Here is a 23,102-nt window from a genome sequence, read left to right on the forward strand (position 1 = left end):
TCTTAAACACCGAGCTTTCAGATGACTGAGCGATGATGCCCACAGGCCATCACGCGTTATTAAAATCACGCCTTTAGCGAGCCCCGTTTCCCGCTATACCGACACGAGAGCAGCAGGCCGCTCGCTCTCCAGCGATTCTCGAGGAGCAAGGCCGGCAGCTCGGGGCGCTGCCGCTTTAAGAGCGGAAGGTGGCGGTACCGCCATCCCATGGTGCATTGCGGCGGGCGCGCAGAGGGAGCGTGCTCTGTGGCCGCCCGTTCTCTTACCGCCGCCCTCGCGTTTGGAGGCGTTACGGGGCGCCATGTGGCGCTGAGGGCAACAGCCGCTCTTCGGGAGGCCCCCGCAGCCCTGCCGGGACCCCGCCGCCGCCTGACGCCGTCTCTCGGCACCGCTCTGCCGCCGTTCCCGCCGCCGCCATGTCTGCGGGTTTCTCCTTCGGCGCGGGCACCCTGGGCTCCGCTGCGGCCGCCGCCGCCGGAGCTGGAGGAGGAGGTGGGGGCGGTGGGTTCTCCTTCGGCACCACCGCGCCGAGGTAACGCGGCCTTTTCCCCCCGGCCCCTGTCGGCTGGCCCCTGTTGCCGGCCTCCCGGCCTGGCCCGCATGGGCCTCGGGGTGGGCGGGATGCGGGCAGGCGGGCAGCCTCGCGCTTGGGTCTGTCGGCGTTTTTCTGGCTGCAGCCCCGGCCCCGCCGACAGGACGGCCCTGGTGGCCGCGCGGCACCGCGTGCTGCGGCCCTTGGGCGCGGGGCTCTGTCCGGCCCTGTGCCCGCTGCGTTCGGGGAAACGGAGCGCCGCTGCTGTGCGCTGAGCTGCGCGGGGCTCTGCTGGCGGAGCTCTGTGAGTTATAGCTGAGTGCGAGGGCTGGTTTGTTCTTTTCCGTGTGTGTGCCTATGGATGTGTGAGTGCATACCGTTTCTTCTCATCTCCTTGCTGCTATGCTTCTGCTGAAGTTTAGGACTGTTACAGTGGAACTTTGGAGCTTTCTCAGTATTTTGGAGTTCTTCCCAAATCTGAACGTGCCAAAATAGTTGCTGAACCATAAGTGAGCTACTTAGGACGTTAATCTGGAATGGGTATGTTTTAGAATGCCCGCCCCGAAGCATTGGTAGGAATTAGCAGCAGGAAGGGGATGGGGGATCTTCATAGAATCCTTTGAGTTCGATCACCTTTAAGGCTCCCTTTCATTATCTGGGAGCGTCTTCTGGAGGTTGGTGGCACTGCCTGTGGGAAGAGGGCTGGACCTTGATGATCCTTGGGGTCCTGTCCAACCCAAGGCATGCTGTGATTCTGGGTTTAAAGGGCATTATTGCTGTTTGGAACCACTTATGGGAGAGGCAAGGCTTCAGTGTCTCTTCTGATGCCTTAATTGTCCTGTTGTCATAGATTCATGATGTATTTCTGCATATTCTTTCCTCTACAATAAAGCTTTTGTTGGCTTTGTTAAGAATTTTTCCAAGTTTCTTTTGTCCTATACCTGTTTAATACTGAGTTCCTATGAGTAAAACAAGACAGTCCAAAATTTTTTTATTCCAAATCATTATTTTAATTGTACTGTCATAATTGAGAACTTCTTTTGTCTGGTTGATGGAGTTAGTACAAACTTCCTGTAGCACTTAAATGTTTTTATAGGTGTTTATTTTTTTTGCTATTCTATCTTGCTTTTTTATCTGTTTAAAAAAAATAAAGTAAGCATATAACAGGTGCTAATTAATAGTAAAGATGTGCTTGGCATTTTTATTCGTATCTTTATTTCTACAAGTAGGCTGAGTCTTCAGAGCTATTGGTCAGGGAGCATCGCAGAAGCCTTTTTACTGTTGGGTGGTAAATGAAAGAATCTTGAGCATCCCTATGGGGTGGTTTACTTGAAAATGCGTTTAAGACTTGAAGAAGAAGCTGATTCTCTTCTCTGCAGGGCTGAAGGGCAATATTGCCAGGTGCTGGGGGAAAGGGGGTTTTGTTCTGTTTTCTAATCATAGGTATTACTGATCACCAGTGGTCAGTCACAGTTTATATTCTTGTGCCTTTAAGGAGTATGGTATGGCAGCCCATGTAATTCCTGTGTTAAATCTCTAGCAGTTCCAATGCTTTGTTTATCAGTGTATTCCATATCCAGCTTTAGCCCGGTATGGTGCTTTGTGAGGCAGCCTGATGTGGGTGACAATCCTGCCTATGCCAGGGGTTGGAGCTGGATGGACTGGAAGGTCCCTGCCAGTCTAAGCCATTCTATGACTTGTTTTAGCTCCAAAGTCTGAGTTTTCCTTTGGAGCCACCATGTCAAAGTGATGCCTTCCATCTATGGGCAGGTAGTAAATAATCCCTGTGGTCCATGCTTTCCTGTGCTGCCATTGGTTTGCCTCTATGTTTTGGCTTAGTTAAACTTTGTTTATTTTTAAATTTCTCTGTATTTACTGTCGTGTTTGGTTTTCATTTTCCCCATAATGCTGAGCTGTATCAGTTGCACCTTAGCTTTATTCTACTGGAATGCAGGGACTAGGAAAAAAATCATAGAAAAATCATCCTTTTCTGTAGTAGGAAAAGATGAGAAACAAGCTCTTAGCAAGTGAGAGAAGCACCGTGTTGTATATTCAGGTTGATAAACAATTAGGATGTGCTGCTACAGTTTGGCATCTTGAAATTCTGAGAGGGGAAAAAAAAGCTGAAAGCTTTGAAGCTGGACAATTATTTCTCTTTTGTCTTCCTCAACTTCTTGGCCTCTCTTTCCTGAGTTACTTACCTTTAAGGATGATTCGCATGTAGGCTTTGAACTTGAATCACTTTATAGGATCAGTTGTGTAGGTATTTCCAAGACCTGAAGTGTAGAAACCTGTGTCAGCCTTCTTAAGGATTAGCTCTTGTGATTAATGTGTTGGACACAGGAGCGGTGCTCGTACCGAAAGAGAGGAGGTGAGGAAATAGAGGATATTAAACATCCAAAACTTAAAAGACTGTTATGTTGAAGTCCAAACTGTGCTTTATTTCATTGCTACTGTTGTACTCTATGCCAGATGGCTCAGTTGAAAGAAACTTGTGTAGTTTATCAAGAGGTCTGCCTGTGGGAGCTGGAAGTTACTATAAAGAAATCATTCACATAGCTTTTCATCAATTAAGAACCAGAATTTTGTGATCTTAGATTAGTGTGGCTGCTAGTAGCTGTCACTTCACAGGTTAGAGATAATCATCGTTACTGTATTCCTCATATGCTCTGTGCAGTAACCTAATGCATTCTGTGCAAAATGTAAGGCTTGTCCTGTGTTTGCCATAAGATTTCTACAGTGTGTAGCTACCCAAAATAAATAAATATTTGCCTTTTGATTGCTAGATTCTGAGTCTCTCCTTTCTTTCCTGTATCTTCCCAGTGAAAACAGCTCTGGGAGTTAATTTCTTTAATTGGATTGCACAGTGTATTTTTGGAAAAGAATGTATTTGAAATGTAGATATGGGTCATCTGTGATTTGCATTTATGGGTAACAGTAGCAGTTTTGTTCCTGTTTCTTGCTAAGGCAGGACAAAGTTGTGCTGTTGGTGTGATGTGTCTGCATGCTTACTGCTTTGGAATGAAGTAGTGTGTGAGTTGAGGTTTCTGGTTAGACACATCTAGGAGTACTTTCAGTGTGCTTTGAGAAGATGTTCCTGTAGGTTTGTCATGTTTGTTCTGGCAATAGCACTTGTTCCTCTGTTCCCATAGTTCAGGGGAAATCATTAGGCAACTGACAGAGAAGTGCAAGTTTTTGGCTGTTCTAGCCATATGTAACAGTTCAGCCAAGTATTCAGCAGGTGCTGGACTCTGAGTCACAGCAGCTGTGGCTTCCAGGTAGCCGTACAAGTGAGGAAGGTGGATTCCTCTTTGGTTGGAGTGAGCTCTGACCATCCTGGTCTGCTGTGTTCTGTCGACTCGCAGAGGTGAAGTGTGGGAAACAGAAATAAGGGGGGGGTTGGATTTTTTTCCTTTTAAGAAATAATAAATGTTAACAGCCTTATTTTGTAATAGCTCTACAGGAGGACTTAATTTTGGAACTCTGGGTTCTTCCACTGCTACGGCAACCACATCAGCTCCTTCAGTGGGATTTGGGAGCGGGCTTTTTGGATCAAAACCAGCCACTGGCTTTACGCTGGGAGGCACCAGTACAGGTAGGAAAACACTTTTACAGCAGATGTGTGAAACAGTGGTGAAGGAATGTACCATATACACACAAAAACAGGGTTATCATAATGTTTGTTCATAGTAACTCAGATCTGTAGCTCAGAATATTATGTCACGTTGTTAATAAATAAATTTGAAAAACAATTTAATTGAACTGTGAAATAAGTTAGTAAGAAGCGTGCAGTACCAATGATGCAGAAACATAAATACAGCTACTAGAAGCTGTAACAAGGCATATGTATAAATTGTGCCATCATTTGAATCCTGATTATTATTGTGCATATATATTTTGCAACTGACCTCCTGTTCCAAGAGACTCAAAACTATGATTTGAGATTGAGATGTGTTTTGGTCTGAAAAATACTTAAATCAATGTGAAATTGTTGGTGTTGACGGTCTTGCAATAGTGAGTTTACTTGTATTGCCAACATTAATGAAAATAATAAATTGACTTTTTTTAGGTACATAGTTAAGTCTATAGTCCTCTAAAAATTGGTGTATAAAGTAATGAACCTTTTCAGCCTTGAGTTGTTTTTCAGTAATTGTGCACAAAGAGGAATTTTATTTTGGCCTCAGTATATTTGGACAGCACCTTTTTCTTCATCTATCTGAATAAATAGATTGGTTCTTAGAGATACCACTGTTAGAAATGAATTCATCAGTAGGCCAAAATCCTGTCCTGCTCTGCTGGGACCGTTTTGTCTTGGCTATTTGCATCATTTCTTTGATCTTCTAATTGTTTCAAGTCTGAAATTGCATGGCTCTGTGTTCTCCACCCCAAATATCCACTGGGGCAGTCATCCTAAGCTAAGACACAGCATTTCACAAAAATCTTGTAATCCTTTTCATTGTATTATAAATAAATTATAAATCCATTTTATGTACTGTCAGATGGCTGAAAAAATACTTGATAGAATTATCAGTCTTCATGTTGTAGTGTGCCTTCAACTATTTGAAATTTAGTATTGATGCATCAGCTTCACTGTTAATGGATTCTTGTAAAAATACATTGTTTGCTTTAAAGGCTTTATTTTAAAGGCTTTATACTTTGATTTGTGTAGCTGGGAGTTACAAATAGTGGTTTTGGTGTGGCAGTTACTTTGCTTTCAAGATGTTACATAGTGTAACATGTAGTGAAACAACACACCAGAATAAATATTTATGATTGTTAATAACATAACTGCTTTGTGGTCCTCACTGTTCTTACTCTATTTTTCTTCTTAAAGCAGGAACAGCAACAACCATTGCTCCAGCACTGACTCTGGGTAAGGACCTCATTTGGATGTTAATGATGTACAGGCAGAGAAGAAGTTGTTTAGTTCTTATAATGTAGAAGAATCTATATATCTTATAACGTGTGCAAGCTTTTTGCTCGCTGTTAATTGCAGTCTGCAGTGTTAAGGTAGTGAGCCAGAGTGCAGCTAAAGGGTTATTCCCTTGCTGTACAACAGTAAAAGTAGTCACAGTGAGAAGATAGGCCTGCATTTAAATCCCCTGATGAGTTCCATCCTTCAGCAGAGAAGTGGAGTCTGTTAGCAAAGAATTCTTAAGATAGAATTTCTTTCTGTCATCAACTTTGAGAGAACAGATCTGTTTGCTGATTTCCTCTAGTAGAAGTGTAAAGAGGTTTGAACTGGGAAGGGACATTAGGAATATGTTTCTCTGATGTATATGTAATAACTTTTTCAGCCATCATTAGAATTACAGGAATATGTGGGTGTTTTTATTGTTACTGAAACACCAGCAACTGAGCTTGATGTAATTAGAAGTGTTTGGGTCAGGGTGGTGGTGGTAGTGCTACAGGACAGACTGGTGTCCTAGAGCTTTGGAAGCTGTGCTAATTGGGAGGAAGTGGTACTGAAGAAGTAAATGAAGTGGATGGGAGAGGAGAGGAGCAGCTAAGCCAGAATGTAATCATATATGGCAGTGCTGTGCATGTGAATAGTAATTCTTTTCTGTGGTTGAATGAAATGTCATTGGAAACAGCTACACAGCACTTACTGAGAATAGTGTTTTTCTTATGCTTGTTATTGTGATGTTCTAGAACAGAAGGCATATTCTTACTGTGAAGTTGGCAGGAAGTAGAAGCTTTGTTTAACTTTGCAAGTGTTCAAAAGCAGAGTTGGAGGGAGTAACATGTCAACACATTTTTCTTGTTTGCAAATTGAAAGGGTACCTGTTCTCATGCCGATATGCACGTCCAGTGGAGAATTTAGTCTGTATTTTGGACACTATAGTTCCATCCACCAATATTTTGGTAGTTTTTTTCAGCCAGATCTGTTTGGTGGAAGTTCTTTTGCACTTTTAAATTACCTTTTGATGTAATCTATACTCATAGATTGTTTGAAATTCTGGAGAAAACATACTTTTGAAATGTATCTGAAGATGCTATGGAAATTTTTTATTGGCTGTAATTGGTCTCATGCAGTGATGCTAGTGACAGCTAAACAGATATAACTTAGAAGATAAGGTTAAGTACTCATTCTCAAACAAAATATCCACAAATGATAATTATTTTGGGGATTTCTTTTAGGCGCACCTGCTACCACATCAGCAGCTACCACAGGCTTTAGTTTAGGCTTCAACAAACCTGCAGGTTCAGCCACACCGTTTGCTTTATCTATTACTTCTACCTCAGCAAGTGGCCTGTCGCTATCTTCTGCTCTTACATCAACTCCTGCAGCAGGTAGGAAAATGTTTTGTTTTGTTTTTACAACGTAACTATTCTAAAACAGTGCTATGTTCTATTTTATTCTAGTACTTACGTGTTTTTGTAGTATTTCAGTAAGAAGGCTCATTGGATTTTTCTAGCTCTAAGTTTGAGGAGCCTAATGCAGGCCATCTTTACATTTATTTAGAGCACAATAGAGCCTGTAATTTAGGCAGCCTGTTATCCAGGTCATTAGGAGGGTAGCAACAGCTCATTTGTCATGTTCTACAGCTGAAAAATGTCTACCTGGTGTAGGCAGCATGAAATAGTTAACTAAAAGTGTAAATGAGATTTTTTTTTTCCTGTGTAGTTCTCTTACTGTCCAACACTTTCCATCATGCTACAACTCGCATAAACTGCATCATACATGATGATAATTAAGACCAGAGGGTTTTGTTTTGTTTTTTTTACCCCAGGAGCCTACATTTAAACAAGGTTTTGTGTCTTCTATGTTCTGTCACTTTATGCCAGCGGTCCTTCTCTGCTTCTGCCCTTTTCTGCCAAAGCTGAGACACTTAATTCCAGAACAATGAGATGTCTGTCTTTTTTTTTTTCTTTTCAATCTGACTCATAGAATGGTCTGAGTTGGAAGGGACCTTTAAGGTCATTTAGTTCCAACTCCCCTGCCTTAGGAAGGGACACCCCCCACTAGACCAGGTTGCTCAAAGCCCTATTCAGCCTGGCCTTGAATGCCTCCATAGAGGGAGCATTCTTTCTGGCAGCTCTCTGGCAACCTGTTTCAGTGTCTCACCACCCTCACAGTGAAGAATTTCTTCCTATATGTCTAGTCTAAATCTACCTTCTTCCAGTTTAAAACCACTTCCCCTCATCCTGTCTCTACATGCCTTTATAAAAAGTCCCTTCCAGCTTTCCTGTAGGCCCCTTCAAGTACTGGAAGGTTGCTATAAGGTCTCTTCAGAGCCTTTTCTTCTCCAGGCTGAACAGCTCTGGCTCTCTCAGCCTGTCCTCGTAAGGGAGGTGCTCCAACCCTCTGATCACCTTCATGGCCCTCCCCTGGATCTGTTCCAACAGCTCCATTCATTGTGTTGGAGGCTCCAGTATAGGATACAGTACTCCAGGTGGAGTCTCAGGAGAGCAGAGTAGAGGGGCAGAATTGCCTTTTTCAACCTGCTGGTCACACTTCTCTTGCTGCAACCCAGGATACAGTCAGCCTTCTGGGCTGTGAGCACACATTGCTGACTCATGTTGAGTCTCTCATCAGTCGACACCCCCAAATCCTCCTGAGGGCTGCTCTCAAGCCATTCTCCACTCAAACTGTATCTGTGCTTAGGATTGCCCTGACCCAGTTGCAGCACCTTGCACTTGAAAGTGAAGTGCTTTAATGTTTAACACAAACATTTTGGCATTTAAAAGGTCAGTAGTAGTTGTTAGATCCATTGTGCTGTAAAATCAGTGTGAAGTTCCAGATTATCTATCATTCTGGGTAGCTCTCAGAATTTTGCTACAGTTGCAGATAAACTAATGAAGCTTATGATATTGTGAAACAAAGTCACATATGGTTTGAAAGTCTCTGGTAGAAAGTCACAGAGAAAAAAACAATAGCTGAGTTTATTATTGAGTTACTACAAGGATTATTTCTTTATTTCAGACTTTCTGTAGATGACTTTGAATGCAGTGTCTACATGAAGCTTGTTTTTTACTGTTGGTTTTTTTCCTCTGCAGGTACTACTGGCTTTACCTTAAATTTAGGTGGAACAACTGCGCCAACTACAACTGCCTCCACAGGCCTGTCCTTGGGAGGGACGCTAGCAGGTTTAGGAGGTTCACTCTTCCAGAATACAAGCACAGCAGCAACAGGTAAAAGTTGATTTGTTTTTTCCTTTTCCTGCCTCAAAATTTTGTGATTTTGTAGTTGTATTAAATTATGATCTAAGATTTTATATAAAGTAAATCTTAATGCCATGAAAGTCATTTTTAAGCATCACTATTTGAAACTGTTGCTATTTGTAGAAAACAATCTGAAGTCCTTAGCTTCTTCCTAATGTTTAAACTTGTTTATTCTTTTTTTTTTAATGAAAATACAAGAAAAATCTTTGTAATAATTGACTCAAGGAAGCTGACTGTAAATGAGAGAGGGTGGTGTTGTCTTAATATCTCATTGATTGCTCCTTACATTGGTGGTTTTTAGTCTGAATAAAACCTTTGACTTAGTATTATCCTTTCAGTTATTTACTGACTTCCTGTCTTTGAGTTCTAGAAGAAAAATTAATATCTTGTAGTGTTGGGAACATGCTGCTCTTTATCAGAATGAAACAGAAAGGTGTTGACAATCCTGATGATGTTACCTATCTATTTCAAAAATATTGTAAGGAAATTACATTAAAAACCATATATAGTTGTATGAAACTTGATAAAATCTGTTTTTCTTTGTGCTTTTTAATCCAAATGCAGTAAATGGACTCTGAAATTGCAAGCAAGGTAGTCTGAGGTTTTAGTTTAAAGTAAACTGCTTTTTAAATGCAGAAATTCTGTTTGTGTTTCTTAAAAGGACTTGGGCAGAATGCTTTGAGCCTGACTTTGGGGACAACTGCAGCTCCTTCCAGTACTGCTAATGAAGGTCTTGGAGGCATTGATTTTAGTAGTTCTTCAGATAAAAAGAGTAAGTTTGTTTTTAAAATATTTAAAACCGATAACGTATGCAGTAGTTTATTGACAAAGTATCTGAGTGCAACAGATTGAGGACAGCAGAGACACTGTTTCACTGTGAGGAATGCGGCCTTCCTGGAATAAAAGACTCAGGGCTGATTGTTGAAAAGTCATGGCAGATTTCCTAACAGTTGCATCAGCTGGCCGCTAGATGGGGGAACAGTGCGATGTTTAAGAAATGCATTGTAAATACAGAAAGTGCTCACTGGAAAACAGTTTTCTCCAGCAGTAGCAGTTCTTAGACTTGTGGAGTGGAGATGGCTTTTTTTTTTTCTCTCTCTCTCCTCCTCTTCAAAACCTACAGAATAAAAATGTCCTGTTGTTCACCTGTTATTCTTCACCACAAATTCTTTCTAGTGCTGGGGATCTGTTACCCTCCGTTAGGTTGTTGACACTAGTTATTAAACCTAAGTCTGAGGTAGGTCCAATGTACTTAAATAAGGGAAAAGTGAGTATTGACAGGTGGTTGTTGACTTACTTGCCTTGATTTTATACATCTAAAGCATCTTAACTAAAGTTGATTATGAAATGCCTATTTTCTCTGGGGAATCAAAACTGTTAATTTAATATCTTTATTTCATTAAAGAGCAAATTATAAAACTTCTGAAATCAGGTATTCTGAAAACTAATAGAAGCTTCATGAAACCATCTTTACGAAGGACTGTGAGTTGTGGAAATGCAGAGCCTTGTGCTTGCATATTGGCTTTCTAAACTGAAGTGCTCAGCATGATGCTGACTTTCTCTTTTTTTACTTTGTTATTGAAAGTGATGAAAAAGCTCCAATTCTTAGGTTCTCATGGAGTTTCCATTACTGTGATATTAGGATTGCACAACTCTTCCATAACGTACAAGTATCTTAAAATATGACCTAGAGAACAACAGACTACTTCAGCATTGTTTTTCTCAGTTCTTTGGATGTAATCCCAAAGGAGCTGATTACCAACTTCCTGCTGTGTACTGAATATGGGTTGGTGGGTGTGGGTGTGTGTGGCTGTTGCTGTCAGGAGGATGAGCAAAGAGATTTCTAAACTAAGCAGTAGAAAATGCTGAAGGGAACTGCTTGAGTTTTCAATTATAAAAATTCAGAATTTAATTTAGAATTTCTTGTAACAGGTAGTAGTGACCTAAGAAGCCTTGACAAATGTTCCTATTTCTGCAGTACTGCTTATTTCTTGATGGTACAGTTGCCTGTAGGACTACATGAGAAACTGCAATAAGAAAGGTTTGAGAGTGTTGGTTTTATGGCTTGAACCTTTTTTCCTTCCTGAAGAAAAGGAAGGAAGAGATGTGGCTACTAAAAAGAAGTGCTTGTGAGATTACTGTCCATGGAGTTCCAGGACACATGGGCACCTTTATGCTGTCTCTGGAATTTGCTACACGTATGTTTTTCGACTTGAGACTGAGGAGTGGCTGCCTAGTATTTCTTTACAGATGGCTGCTGGGAGTTATTCTTGTATGTCAGTTTTTCTTGTATGTGATCAAAAAAAGTGAGCATATGGTCAGACAAGTAGTTAGGTATGATTTCAAATCTGTCCTTCACTTTGTAGGTACTGTTCAGACGAAGTTTAGCTAGAAATATTAGTGACTGAGAATGCAGATTAAACTTGCTTTACTACCTAGGCTGTCAGCTGAGAAAGGATTCTGAATTCTGGTATTTGTTTGGGTCATCTTTTTTTTTCATCCCAGTTTTGTGCAGCTTCTGTTTGGTTGTTGGTTTTGTTTAGGTCGAGTGGAGGAGGAATGGGACATTGGTTGATTCTTGTTTGTTCATTTTGCAGAAGGTGTAGGGAATAGGTATGAGACCCTGGGTTCTGGTACTGGATGACAGAGTGCAGATCTAAGCAATTACTTCTTTTTAAACAAGCGGCTTCTCCTGGCAGGAGCACTGGCTTGTGCAGCTTAAGTTTTGGTGTTCACATGACCTTCGTGGCTACCTTCTAGTTTGATGATGCTGTGAGGATTTGAATGGCAACCAGTCTGAGCAACCTTACTAGCAATCTGCTCTGATATGAGGTGCAACTTCTGTCCATGGCTGTGACTAGAAGTACTGATGGCTTGCCTGTTCATGTTTTACTGCTTTTAGCTCCTTTCTGTGTAGTTCAAGAGAAGTGTTTGGCATCTTGGTTAATTTTCTCATCTAGATGTGCAGATTTGTAGTTTGGAGTCTATAAATGATAGATAAGCAGTAGCACCTTTGGTTCTGTGAAACCATATTTATTCCTGAAGAATGTGCAATAGTAGAGCTCTTAAGAAAATCCAGCAAGCTTAAGCAGGGATGGATTTCTTATGTAATTGCAGTAGCTTGTGCATTTGAAGGGGCTTGTAAGGTGACACAAGATGTTTTACGTTAATTTTTGTGCCAAGAGATTAACACCTGAACGCATGAGTCATTGTTCCTGAAGAGACTTATCTCTGAAGGAGAACAAATGAAAACCTTTCTCCTTATATGCTGCATTTATCAAGAAAATCGATCAGATTGCAATAATCATTTCTTAATGGAAAATCTTATTAAAGTTTTTGTCAATTTTTCTACGTGTTTTCTCATCTACCATTTTTATTTTCTAGGTGACAAAACGGGAACAAGACCAGAGTAAGTGTTCAGATTCTTTGCATTCAGTATCTTAAGCTTAGCTGTTTTCGATATGCTGCCTCTTCTACTACTTTAATCTTTGAAAAGGCTTAAATAAATAACCAGTTCTTGTGATATGGGTCACTTAATAATGGTGGTTCATCCTTTTGAAGCATTGCATTTGAGCAAGTTGCAATACCTACGGCTCAGCTGCTTTGTACTTGAAACTGGTCACATAGACTGAAAAATGGTTTCTGTAAATTATGTGCAGTATTTACACCATGGTGTTAGATACTCTCATAGTCTCGGGCTATTAATTAATTCAAATCATTCCTAGATGGATGCAGCATGCATGCAACAGGTGCAAAGTTGAGTGATTGGTCACTTGAAAGTTTTCATGGTACTTCATAATCATGTAAAAATGCTTGACAGTATTGAAGCACCATCTAAACATGCATTGTTTCTTGTAGAGACAGCAAAGCACTAAAGGATGAAAACCTACCTCCAGTAATCTGCCAAGATGTAGAAAATCTACAGTAAGTAGTGTTTATTTATGACAGTGGTGTTGCTAAGTACTGTATTCTGTTAACACTCTGTAACAACAGGGTAGAAAGCAGTAGAGAACAAAGCAGACTGTGCAGGATGACTTATTAGCCTGAGGCTGGCAGGAGATTAATGATGGGAGCAGAGTAGGTGAATAATTCTAGTAGCTGATGTCCCAGGCTATCTTTTGCCACTTCAGTTTTCAGTCCTGTTTCCACAAACAGGCGTGTCCAAGAAACACACTTCTAGAAGCTGATCCAGCCCTCCCTGGGAGCATTAAGCTTCTTGCGTGTGTGTAATAAGTATCAAATTCTGTTTGCATGTACACTATGGATCTTGCATAGCATGAACAGAACTGCAAGCTAGCCTTGATTCAGGCAGGAAAGAGGCAAGTTATACAGTCTCTAACTAGACTATGTTTTAGAGTATTTGTGAGTTCAATGTAGAAATTACTTCATATACTTTTAGGTATATATAAATTGTAGTTCACCTATCAGGTGCAGTGTAAAATGTCTATACAGTTACTATTATAGTCTTGTGTTTTTTGCTGATTTACAGTATTAGCATATTAAGAGTTAATGTTACTCTGCATTTTACTATTCTGTACCTGGTTTTTGGGAAAATTAACTTCATTACTATTTGAATAATGCAACTAAAGTAAACACTTCAGTACTTTGGGTTGAGTACGTTATTTTCTTTCCCACCACCTCCTTTTTTTTTTTCCCTTTCTCTAGGAAATTTGTGAAAGAACAAAAACAAGTTCAGGAAGAAATTAGTAGAATGTCATCTAAAGCAATGCTTAAAGTACAGGAAGATATAAAAGCTCTGAAACAGCTTCTGTCTGTAGTTGCCAGTGGATTACAAAGAAACACTCTTAATATTGACAAGCTGAAAATGGAAACTGCACAGGTATCATATTTTTTTCTTAAGTAGAGCTTGAATGTTTGCTGTGGGATATATACCCTTCTTTATCAGTCAAGTTAAGGTGTCGAAACTCCAAACTGAAGCAGTTGTAAACAAAGTGAGAAGTTGAATCCCTTCTGATCTTCTTGAAATTACAGGAGGTGGCGACTGACTGAAATCTGTGATGCCAGTATTTTCAGCTAAGTGTAACAGCAAGGAGAGCTTTATTCAGGAAAGCACTACACTTACGTAGGCAACAGAAGGAAATAGGCACCCACTCTAGTTTGATTTCAGTTGCACATTCAACTGCTAGTGAAGGTTTTTTTACAGTCATGTGCTGAGCAGTGGAAATGCAAGTATGTTTTCTCATCACTTAAAAAAATAAATTAAAAATATTAGGGATAAAATGTCTAGTTATGTCCAGTATTTATTTAATGAAGAAGTCAGCTCTATCCACTGGTCCTGGTATTAACTGTCTAACTAGCATAAGTTCCAGTTTTGATTCAAGTGCTTTTGAAGTTAAGCTTGGTGTCGCTCGTTCTTTCATCTGGCTTGTTCTGACTGCTTGCTTTGTCTATAAGTGTATTTCATTCTAAAATGAAAATATGCTCCTAAATTTTGAAAGGAAATACTCTGTAGTTGTGCTTTGGTAATTATTTGCTGTGAAAGCAAAAAACTTGTTAGTAATACTCTCGTATTTCCTTATGATTAATAATAGAACTAAGCACTGAGAAATGATTAATGATAGTATTATTAAAAAGTATTAAAGAGAATGTCTAGTCTAATCCTCATGCTTAAAAGATCTTTTCCATAGGAAAAGAAGCATTATCACACTACTAAGCCTTTTTTAAAGGCAAAATAGCCCTTTTTGTTATTTTTTAGGCGTGTTACTTTCTTGCATTTGACTGTTGTTGTTTTGTTTTTTTTCCCCCTTAGTCTTTACTTCAGATAGCCTGTTAATTTGTTACAACAGAATGCAAACCTTACCTGTGACAGTCTCTGCCCAGAGCAGGAGAGTTGGACTAGATGATATTTAAAGAACTAGATGATCAGCAAGCTTTCAGGGTGCACTGCTGCCTGTTTCTTGTCTAAACATATTTTGGTATTTGCAGTTCTTCAACCTCATGACAATCTGTTCTCTGAAGAATTTCTGGTCATATTCTATCATAGTTTTAACTGACAGAATGTTTTCTTCCCATATTTGTGGATTAACTGCAGAATTGTAGTTATTTTTCTTTTGAACACTTAATTCAGAACCTTACGTTTTATTAATTTTCCTCATTTATTTAGGAGCTAAAGAATGCAGAAATAGCATTAAGAACACAGAAAACTCCTCCTGGTCTCCAGCATGAAAACACAGCCCCAGCAGAGTGAGTTACTGTTGCTTATAAAAAAGAAAAAAAAAGAAAAAAAAAAAAAAAAAGGGCAATAATATAACTTCCTAAGTTGACACTTTTTTTTTTTTTCTTGTAATGTCTGTACTGAATGCTTCATTGTATGAGTGCTTATTGGATCTCAGGCATGAGAAATGCAGTCCTTGCTCTTTTTCTGCTAGTAGAACAACATCAAAAATGTCATTAAAACATACCTGCTGCAAGTAATGAAATGAATGCAGACAGCTAACGTGGTGGTGTGTTCTTTGTTTTCAAATGGTGGCAAATCCATGAAATCATATGATTAAACTTCACTGTTTTACTCACCTAGCTACTTCAGAATCTTGGTAGAGCAGTTTGAAGTACAACTGCGGCAGTATAGGCAACAAATAGAAGAACTGGAAAATCATCTTGCTACTCAAGCAAATAATTCACATATAACTCCACAAGGTAAATGTTTCTACTTAAATGTTTCAGACACAAAAGATAATATTATGCTTATAGTAGGCTTAATAATGAAAAACTAAAATTAACAGTAATTAATCTCCTTACTTAATGTACAGAAACAAATGTTCAGGTAAATTCTGTGGCTTGGAATATAGCCTTGAATTTGTAAACTCTTTTAAGCTTTGTAAAATGAATTTGTTTCCTGAGATGCAGTTTGTGTGCTTGGTTTGTGTCATTTGGAAATTTTGGAAGGTGTCTAGGAAAACAAATCATAACTTCAGTCCATCTGAAAATTAGGAAGTAAAGAAATGCTATATTCTTACACTCATGTTGTCTGACTTTTGTTCTTTCATGAGAGTGGCTTCTGAGTCTTTCCTACATTCAGCTAGGGCTCCTGCATGGGAGCTGTGAATGGAAGTTCAGGGCTCTTCATGGGACTAGGGCACATCTGGGACCTTTTGAGAATACTTAAGAGCAGTTCTGTGCTCCCTTTCTGGCAGTGTGTATGCATTTGCCATCTTGTTGTCCTTGTTTACGTTCCTAATGAACTCATAAACATCAGAGGAATCACCCTGCTCTGCAGTCTTTTCTTAACTCGGCCCAAGTTTTCCTGGTTGTTTGGTTAGGGTTTTTTTTGTTTGTTTGTTCTGCTTCCAGATCACTCATTTCATTTGTTGTTGTGTAGCGTTCTTAGAGGTTAATGTTATAGTGAGAAAATCTGATTTCATTTCCATTTGGTAAGCATAAAAGTGGGAGCATTAACATCTGTGATACCCTTCTGGCTAGGCTGGGTCCTAGCACCTCATGGTCTGGCACCTCGTGTCCTTGTAGTGCTCTGTCTGAACAGACAAGCAGTCTGTCTGCTCTGGCCAGTCACAATCAAAATGAGGACTTTTCTTAGTCAGAGCCAGCTTCCTACAGATGTTGAAGAAGACTTAGTCTTTTTGTTGCTGTGTCCCTTTATCCAGATCTCTGATAAGAGGTTTTCCCAAAACAGTGTTCCATAGACTTTTCAGCAATGTACTGCTGCAGTGTAAAGTTCTTTGCTTGCATGGGCGAGGACTGATCTGCTGTGCCAGTCTGCTGTCAGCAAATCTAGTCGGCTGTGTATTCTATGTGTGGACAGCTGACCTATCAGCATACAAGAGAACTCAGAAATTATGACCCGGAATGTCTTGAATTTTGAAGCGTCTTGAGTTTGGTATCAGTAAATTGGCCACATCTTTCCAAAGAGTCTGAAAGCAGTGTTCCTAGATTCCACTGGCTCCACATATTTACAGGATGACATACAAAAGCTCCCCAGCTTCTCTTCTTCAAAAAGAATTGTAAGTTCTAATTGAGAAGTTCCCCTGTGGAGCTGCAGATACTTTTGGTACTCAAAATATCTCATCTTCTGGAAATTTATGGCTGTTCTTTGGATTTCAGTGGCTAACGTGCCTCCTTCTAGAAATATGAAGCAATCTAATCTCAATGGAAGATCCCTACATTACCTTCCCATCTGTCATTTTGGTACATGCAGTTCTTTTAAAAAAAAAAAAAAAAAAAAAACTTTTTTGTCAGCACCTTATTTTACACAAACCTTCTGAGATTTCATCTTTAATCCTAAAGGTTTACATTATTTTAGATACACTGAAAACAATTTCATATTTGTGTGGTAAGTAGGATATTGTAAATCTAGGAATTTATGTAGGCAACAAAGCTCCACTGGTATAGTTTACTCAGTTTGTGGTATGTTTGTGTGTAGAAGGAAAGAGTTTCTGTAATGCTTGTTAATCATGTTTTTTAAATATATGTAAGGCCTCTATTCTCTCATCTCTTTGCAAAATCAACTGAGCACTCTACTGGATTTACTGAGTAGAAAATATATGCAACTGGGTTTCTCACAGACATTAATTTATTTTCATATAGTCTTTCTGTGCTTTGTTCTGTGTGGATTCAGAGTAGGCTTCTTTCTATAGTATAAACACTAAACCTTTCCTCCTGGAAATAAGGTTGTCATTTACCAATATTCTGTGTGCCTTTTCCAGATTTGTCTATGGCTATGCAGAAAATCTATCAAACGTTTGTAGCTTTAGCAGCACAACTTCAGTCCATACATGAAAACGTAAAGGTATGTCACGTTCTTATGTGTTTAGTGAAAGAACTGGAGAGTCACTGTTAATAACTGATACTGTATCTTCAAGTATGCTTTTTTCTGTTAAATTGTTTAAAAACAAAAAAACAATTGTCTTATATGCTTGGATTAAAAGGATAGCTTTCATTCAGCTGAAGTTTAATTTGAAACATCTGTCTGTAGTGATGGTGGCAGCTGAGCTGTCACTTCAGTTACAAAATGTTTTTAATGTAATTTCTTTTCATTGTTAATCAGTTCTTGATTTTTTTTTTTTTTTTTTTTTGCTCGTGTGGATATGTTGTGCTCAGTGACATCTTGATGTCAAGCAAGGACAATCTACACATGCTCTTACTCAAATAGGTAGCAGGAAAAAGAAGATACTTATTTTTTTTCTTACATGAAGGGTGTTGGTGATAAGTGTCTTCTGGCTTTGTTTTCTATAACCTGGTTTTCTTGAAAAGTTGCATATATTTATATATATATATAAATGTGTATATATATATTTATATATAATATATATATATATATATATAAATAAATATGTATATATATATATATATATATTTATATATATATATTATATATAAATATATATATATATACACATATATAAATATATGTAATGACTACCGCTGAAAGAATGCTTATGCAGTAGGGCACCATAGGAGCCAAGTTAGACTTGAGTTTTCCACCATAGGCTCCAGCTTCAGTTTCTCATTACAGTTCTGGACAAACTGACAGTGTCAGTGTTTTATAGTCTCAGAAGTGTCAACTCTTCATGGTAACAAAAAAAGCAAGCTCCAACACATTAAAACAGCAAAGTGCAAGTCTTTGGTTTTGCAAAATAGGTTAAAAAAAAAAAAAAAACCTCTGCTTTTTTTTCCCCTAAAATTTATATTGCTAGTTCTGTAAACACTTACAGACATTGACTTTAAGGAAAAGTTAAGGAATGCTAAAGCTCTTGTAGGAATTATATTCTTTGTATCTTGTTGCTTTGGTCAGCATGGATATTTACTGGATTACAGCTACCTACCATCAGGCTTTTGTGCTCTGGTTAACTCGTTTTGTTACCAGGTACAGAATAGATCAGCTTCTCCTATAATTTCAGCATAACTAAACAAAAAGGGTTCCAAAAGTGTTTTATGTTTCTTTCTCCTAAGATCTGAGTGTGACCAAAGTTGTGATATGATCTGTGTGTGATGCATGTCTTCTTTGATATGAAGAGCTGGATTAGTATGCAGGTGTTAGCAGTGATAGCTTCAAGTAATTGGTTGGCCTGACTCATTATGAAAGAGGTTATTTTTTTTATTATTTCCTGAAAATAAGGGATTGTTTGAAGGATTTTTCTTGTTGGGAGTCTCAGTCTCATGAGTGCGATGGCTGATACTTTGGAAGACAAAATTACAACTAAAGCTTCAAAATGAGGGAAATGAACATACTGCAGAGGGACATTCAAGCGGTCTGATTTGGTTTATCAACTGATAGGAGACATTAGGAGAGTAGAGCAGTTTTGAAAGTGCTGCCTCTTCATCATTTGATGGTTCTAATATGATTTATGAAGGCAGAGCTATCACTGCAACTCGTTCCTTTATCTGAAGAAGGCTTTTTGGCTTGCATGTATACTTCACCTCAGAGGTCTGAAGTTGTGGTAAAATGTGGCCTGAAACTTCTTTGCACAGGGTTAGCTGATAAATGTATTTACATAATGGATGCATTTTTATATCCAGATTCAGTGAAACGTAGAATGTGCTTGGGCACAATAAGGTGGAGAACTTAATTTAATCATTCTGCCTTAGGACCTGCTCTGGATTATCCAATGCCATTTCTGAGCTCTGGCATTGTGTTACATCTCATCAAAGTTCCACAGGCATCTTTTCTCACCAAAGATAGCAGTCCTGTTCTGGTGATGAGAGAAATCTTTGTTTCTGATGGGTGCGATTGCTGATAGATTCAGACTTAAAACCCAGAGTAAGAAGCCTTTCTGAGAAAAGGAGCACGTTTAACCTTTGTAAAACAAGCATCTGCTTAGCCAGAATCTTGGGAAGTAGTATGTCTTCATAAAATTCAGTTCAGTCTACTGGGTTTCATTTTGTTTTTTAGTAACCCTATTTTATTTCAGGATATTCTGTTAATGAAATCAGTTTTACCAGTTTGTTAAATGAAGTCATTTAGTCCTTTTATGTTACCTAAGATATCCGTATTTCCCTCATCTGTGATAGAGGTAGAAGTGCTTCATAAGACAAAGTGAGGTATTGGGACAGAAGGTGGGGTCTTGAGGTGAGGGAAAAGGAAACAAATTTGGTAGCCTAAAGCGAAAGAATGAGTGAGTGCAAATGCAGTATGTTACCTAGCTAACAAAATGTATCAAAAACAAGAATGACTCTTAAAGCAATACATTCTTTGAGCTTGTAGTGAGAAGTGCAAGCAAGGGAAGACAGAAGTAGAGGTGAAATAGAGCAGAAGATATTTTAATGTGATCAGAGTAGCACAGAAGGAAACTTGTTATGATGAATAATGCTGCTGTATTTTCTCTTTGCTCAGCTAGTGTACTGACAAAAATCAAATGGTGTTGATTTACACCTACTTTAAAAGACTTTGATATTGTTCTGAACGTCCCTCTATTACATTTAACCACTTTGCAGCATATAAGCAAAGAAAAACTTATGGCTGTGGAGTTTCTAACTTGACTGGATCCTTTCAGGTCTTGTTAAGAAATTCAAAGAAATGATATTTATAACTTGGTCTCTTTCTTTTTTTCTTAGTAAGTTACGCTTTTATGTCAAATATACTGAACTAAAATGGCTTCCCCCACCCCTTCAGATGCTCAAAGACCAATACCTTGGCTACAGGAAAACCTTTCTGGGAGATGCCATGGATGTGTTTGAGGCAAGACGAACAGAAGCTAAGAAGTGGCAGAGCGCGCCACGCGTTACCACTGGACCGACCCCTTTCAGCAACATACCAAATGCAGCAGCCGTTGCCATGGCTGCCACACTTACTCAGCAGCAACAGCCTGCTACAGGTCTGAGTGCATTCAAGTTATAGATTATTAGTGTTACAACAGTAGTCAATTTGTGTAACATTTTCTATGCAGTCTTCCTTTGTGTTAGACTAAAACTCTAAACGTTGTGATGAGTAAAGTTACTGATGCATAGCCAATAGAAAAAGCAGGGTAGACTTAGCAATAATTATACAACAGATACTTAAACTTGTGGATTTATTTGTATTAGTGATATTTACTGTATTGTTCTAATTTACCCCCTTGGAATGTGAGTCTTTACTCTTTGGTAACATCTCTGAATACGTTTAGCGTAGCCTCTTTCCAGAACTGTGTGGTTATAGTGAATTATTTAAGAATCAGTAAGGAGAGAATATCTAAAGACACATCACCCTTTTTGTGTGTAAAATGAATAATGCATTTTTATATGGCACTTTGGAACTGTAAAATGAAAAATGCTGTAGAACAGGAAGGATAGTTGAACAAAAATCTGTAGGGATAGGAGTGTGGGTGTCTGACTTATTTTATAGCCAACCCAGGGTGATGCTGGGGTAGTTTTTGCAGGCTGTTCTCTTGTTGTGAATATTAGTAGAGAAAGTAAAGTGGATTGGTGATTCTCTGTAATGCATGTATACGTAGGAGGAAATTAAAGCAGAAGAAATACCTGATCCACTGCCAATAAAAAAATTAATATGTACAGCAAAAGTAACTTTTGGCACCTTAATTGACGTCCTAACCAATGCTTCTCAGAGAGGGATTCTTGAACATAGAGAAGTCAATTGGTGTATAATTATTTGTCAGAAATAATAGCCTTTCATTTAATTTTACTTGAACATGCATTGGCAAATTATGAGAAGTTCAGTTAGCTGCATTCTAATGCTTTTCTAAGACGTTTGCCTCTTTGTACTGGAAGCCAAATTAGCAACTTTTCTCCCTCCCTTGTCTTCTAGCAGTGATCAAACTTTGAAAGACTGATAAAAGACTTGCTTAACAATCACTCTAGGAGTTTGATTTGTTAGTAGGCAGTCCTTGTCCTCTCCATAGAAGGGAACTAGAACGTGCTTCCAGTCCTGGCAAGGAGATGAGCTTAAAAGACAATTATGCCAAAATTGTTTGAATGCAACAGAAAAGGAAGTTATGAAACGTTTATATTATTAATTTCTATTGTAGTCTTTGTTCTTCCTTGTTTTGCTGCTATCTTGATTCATGGAAGTCCTGTTGAAGTGATGCCAACAGAAGATTCTGCTTTTATACAAAAACATTACGAATTGTAGTTGCACTGGTAGTTTTTTTTTTTAGGCTTCCACACTACCATCCATATTAACGTTACCAAAATAGTTCCTTTTCCTTTCATCCTTCTCCTTGTGTCTTTTTTTTTTTTATACTGTCTGTGATCACTATAGGTTTCTGTGTGCAAGTCACACTATTGAGATGTTGAATTTAAATTTCTACTTACATTTTCATGAATTGTGGCAAAGGGATTCAAATCTCCTTTTCTTGGTCCTGTTTTGAGATAACTGATAATAACTTCAGTAATTTGCCACTGATGGCAAGACATGAATATTCCCTTAGGAGTAGGAGTGAACAAAATGTGGACTTGGTATTTATCAACAGGTGTGAGGTAAGGTGACTTCATACCTCAGAGCTTTTTTGTAACACACCTTTGTAGTGCGAGGAGCCAAAGGGCACAACGTTTGTGTGGGTTTTTGGTTGTTCTTGTTTTGTTTGTTTTTTTTTTTCATTAGGTTGGTTTGGTGGTGGTTTATTTCCATTTTTTTTTTTTGTTTGGCTTTTTATCTTGACAGTGTATCGAAAGCCAAAAATGCACCAGCTGCAAAAAGTGGTGCTGATAGAACAAAGCCATCAAAACTTATCTTGCACATACCAACAAAAGTAGACAAGAACTTAAGTTTGCTGCTTTTTAAACTGAAATACTGTTGCCCTCCTTGAAATTTGTTTGATAAACTGGAGAACTTGAGGTAAATGATGTTTTGAGTGGCACTTCTGGAGCACTTAAAATATCACTTTAAAAAATAGTTAGATGGAACGTGAGGTCATCTTACCTACCCTCTGGCTTGACAGCAAGTCTGAACTGATCCAGAATGATCTTCACGTCTTAGAAACTTGCTGTGAAGGAACACTTCATTATCTTCCTAAACTACTGATGATAGTTCTTGATTTGCTCTCAACACCTTACCTGAAACTTCTTAGCATCAACTTAAGACCACCACTTTTGTTCTTCTGAGTGGAGAAGAGTCTATTATTTCAGTTTTGCAAGAATCTTTAAATATTTGAAGATTGCTTCTTCTTTCTTTCCTTTTCCTTCCTTGAGGAAAAACATTCAGTGCCATTTCCTGCAGTAAAACTGCAAATGCTTGCTTGATTTAACTTTGTGTTGTTATAAATTTGATAATCTATCCACTGGAAATTAATCATGCATATTCCTTTGGAAGATTTAGATCTTTTAGAGTCGGATATAGGAAAGATAATAGAAGGTTATGAGAGAAGTAAGGTGTATGGAATGGAGAAGAGGGACGGTCTGTGTAATACCTGACCTGCTGTTGCTGTTTTTAAGATAAAAATAAAACAAGACAATTAATCTGGACTTGAAAGTTTTGTTTTTTACTTAAAGTGTAATG

General features: G+C 38.7%; 1 protein-coding gene across 4 annotated transcripts in view; it reads left to right on the forward strand.

Moving 5' to 3' along the window:
• Nucleotides 1-387: 387 nt before the first annotated feature.
• Nucleotides 388-23,102, forward strand: part of NUP58 (nucleoporin 58) — a 36,848-nt gene continuing 14,133 nt past the window's right edge. For 2 of the 4 annotated variants that reach the window (XM_042867212.1, XM_042867214.1), the window contains exons 1-13: nt 388-532; nt 3,988-4,127; nt 5,367-5,405; nt 6,674-6,826; nt 8,534-8,668; nt 9,360-9,470; nt 12,083-12,107; nt 12,557-12,622; nt 13,364-13,538; nt 14,823-14,902; nt 15,237-15,355; nt 17,380-17,462; nt 20,286-20,487. In XM_042867212.1, coding sequence (XP_042723146.1) covers nt 417-532; nt 3,988-4,127; nt 5,367-5,405; nt 6,674-6,826; nt 8,534-8,668; nt 9,360-9,470; nt 12,083-12,107; nt 12,557-12,622; nt 13,364-13,538; nt 14,823-14,902; nt 15,237-15,355; nt 17,380-17,462; nt 20,286-20,487 — 1,444 coding nt within the window. In that variant the 5' untranslated portion in view covers nt 388-416. Of the gene's footprint in view, nt 533-3,987; nt 4,128-5,366; nt 5,406-6,673; nt 6,827-8,533; nt 8,669-9,359; nt 9,471-12,082; nt 12,108-12,556; nt 12,623-13,363; nt 13,539-14,822; nt 14,903-15,236; nt 15,356-17,379; nt 17,463-20,285; nt 23,063-23,102 lie in introns of those variants that run through there. The other 2 variants (XM_042867213.1, XM_042867216.1) reach the window with 2 other exon arrangements.

Source organism: Lagopus leucura, unplaced genomic scaffold (genome assembly GCF_019238085.1).
Source record: "Lagopus leucura isolate 7727_CA_CO unplaced genomic scaffold, USGS_WTPT01 Super-Scaffold_100001, whole genome shotgun sequence".
NCBI lineage: Eukaryota > Metazoa > Chordata > Aves > Galliformes > Phasianidae > Lagopus > Lagopus leucura.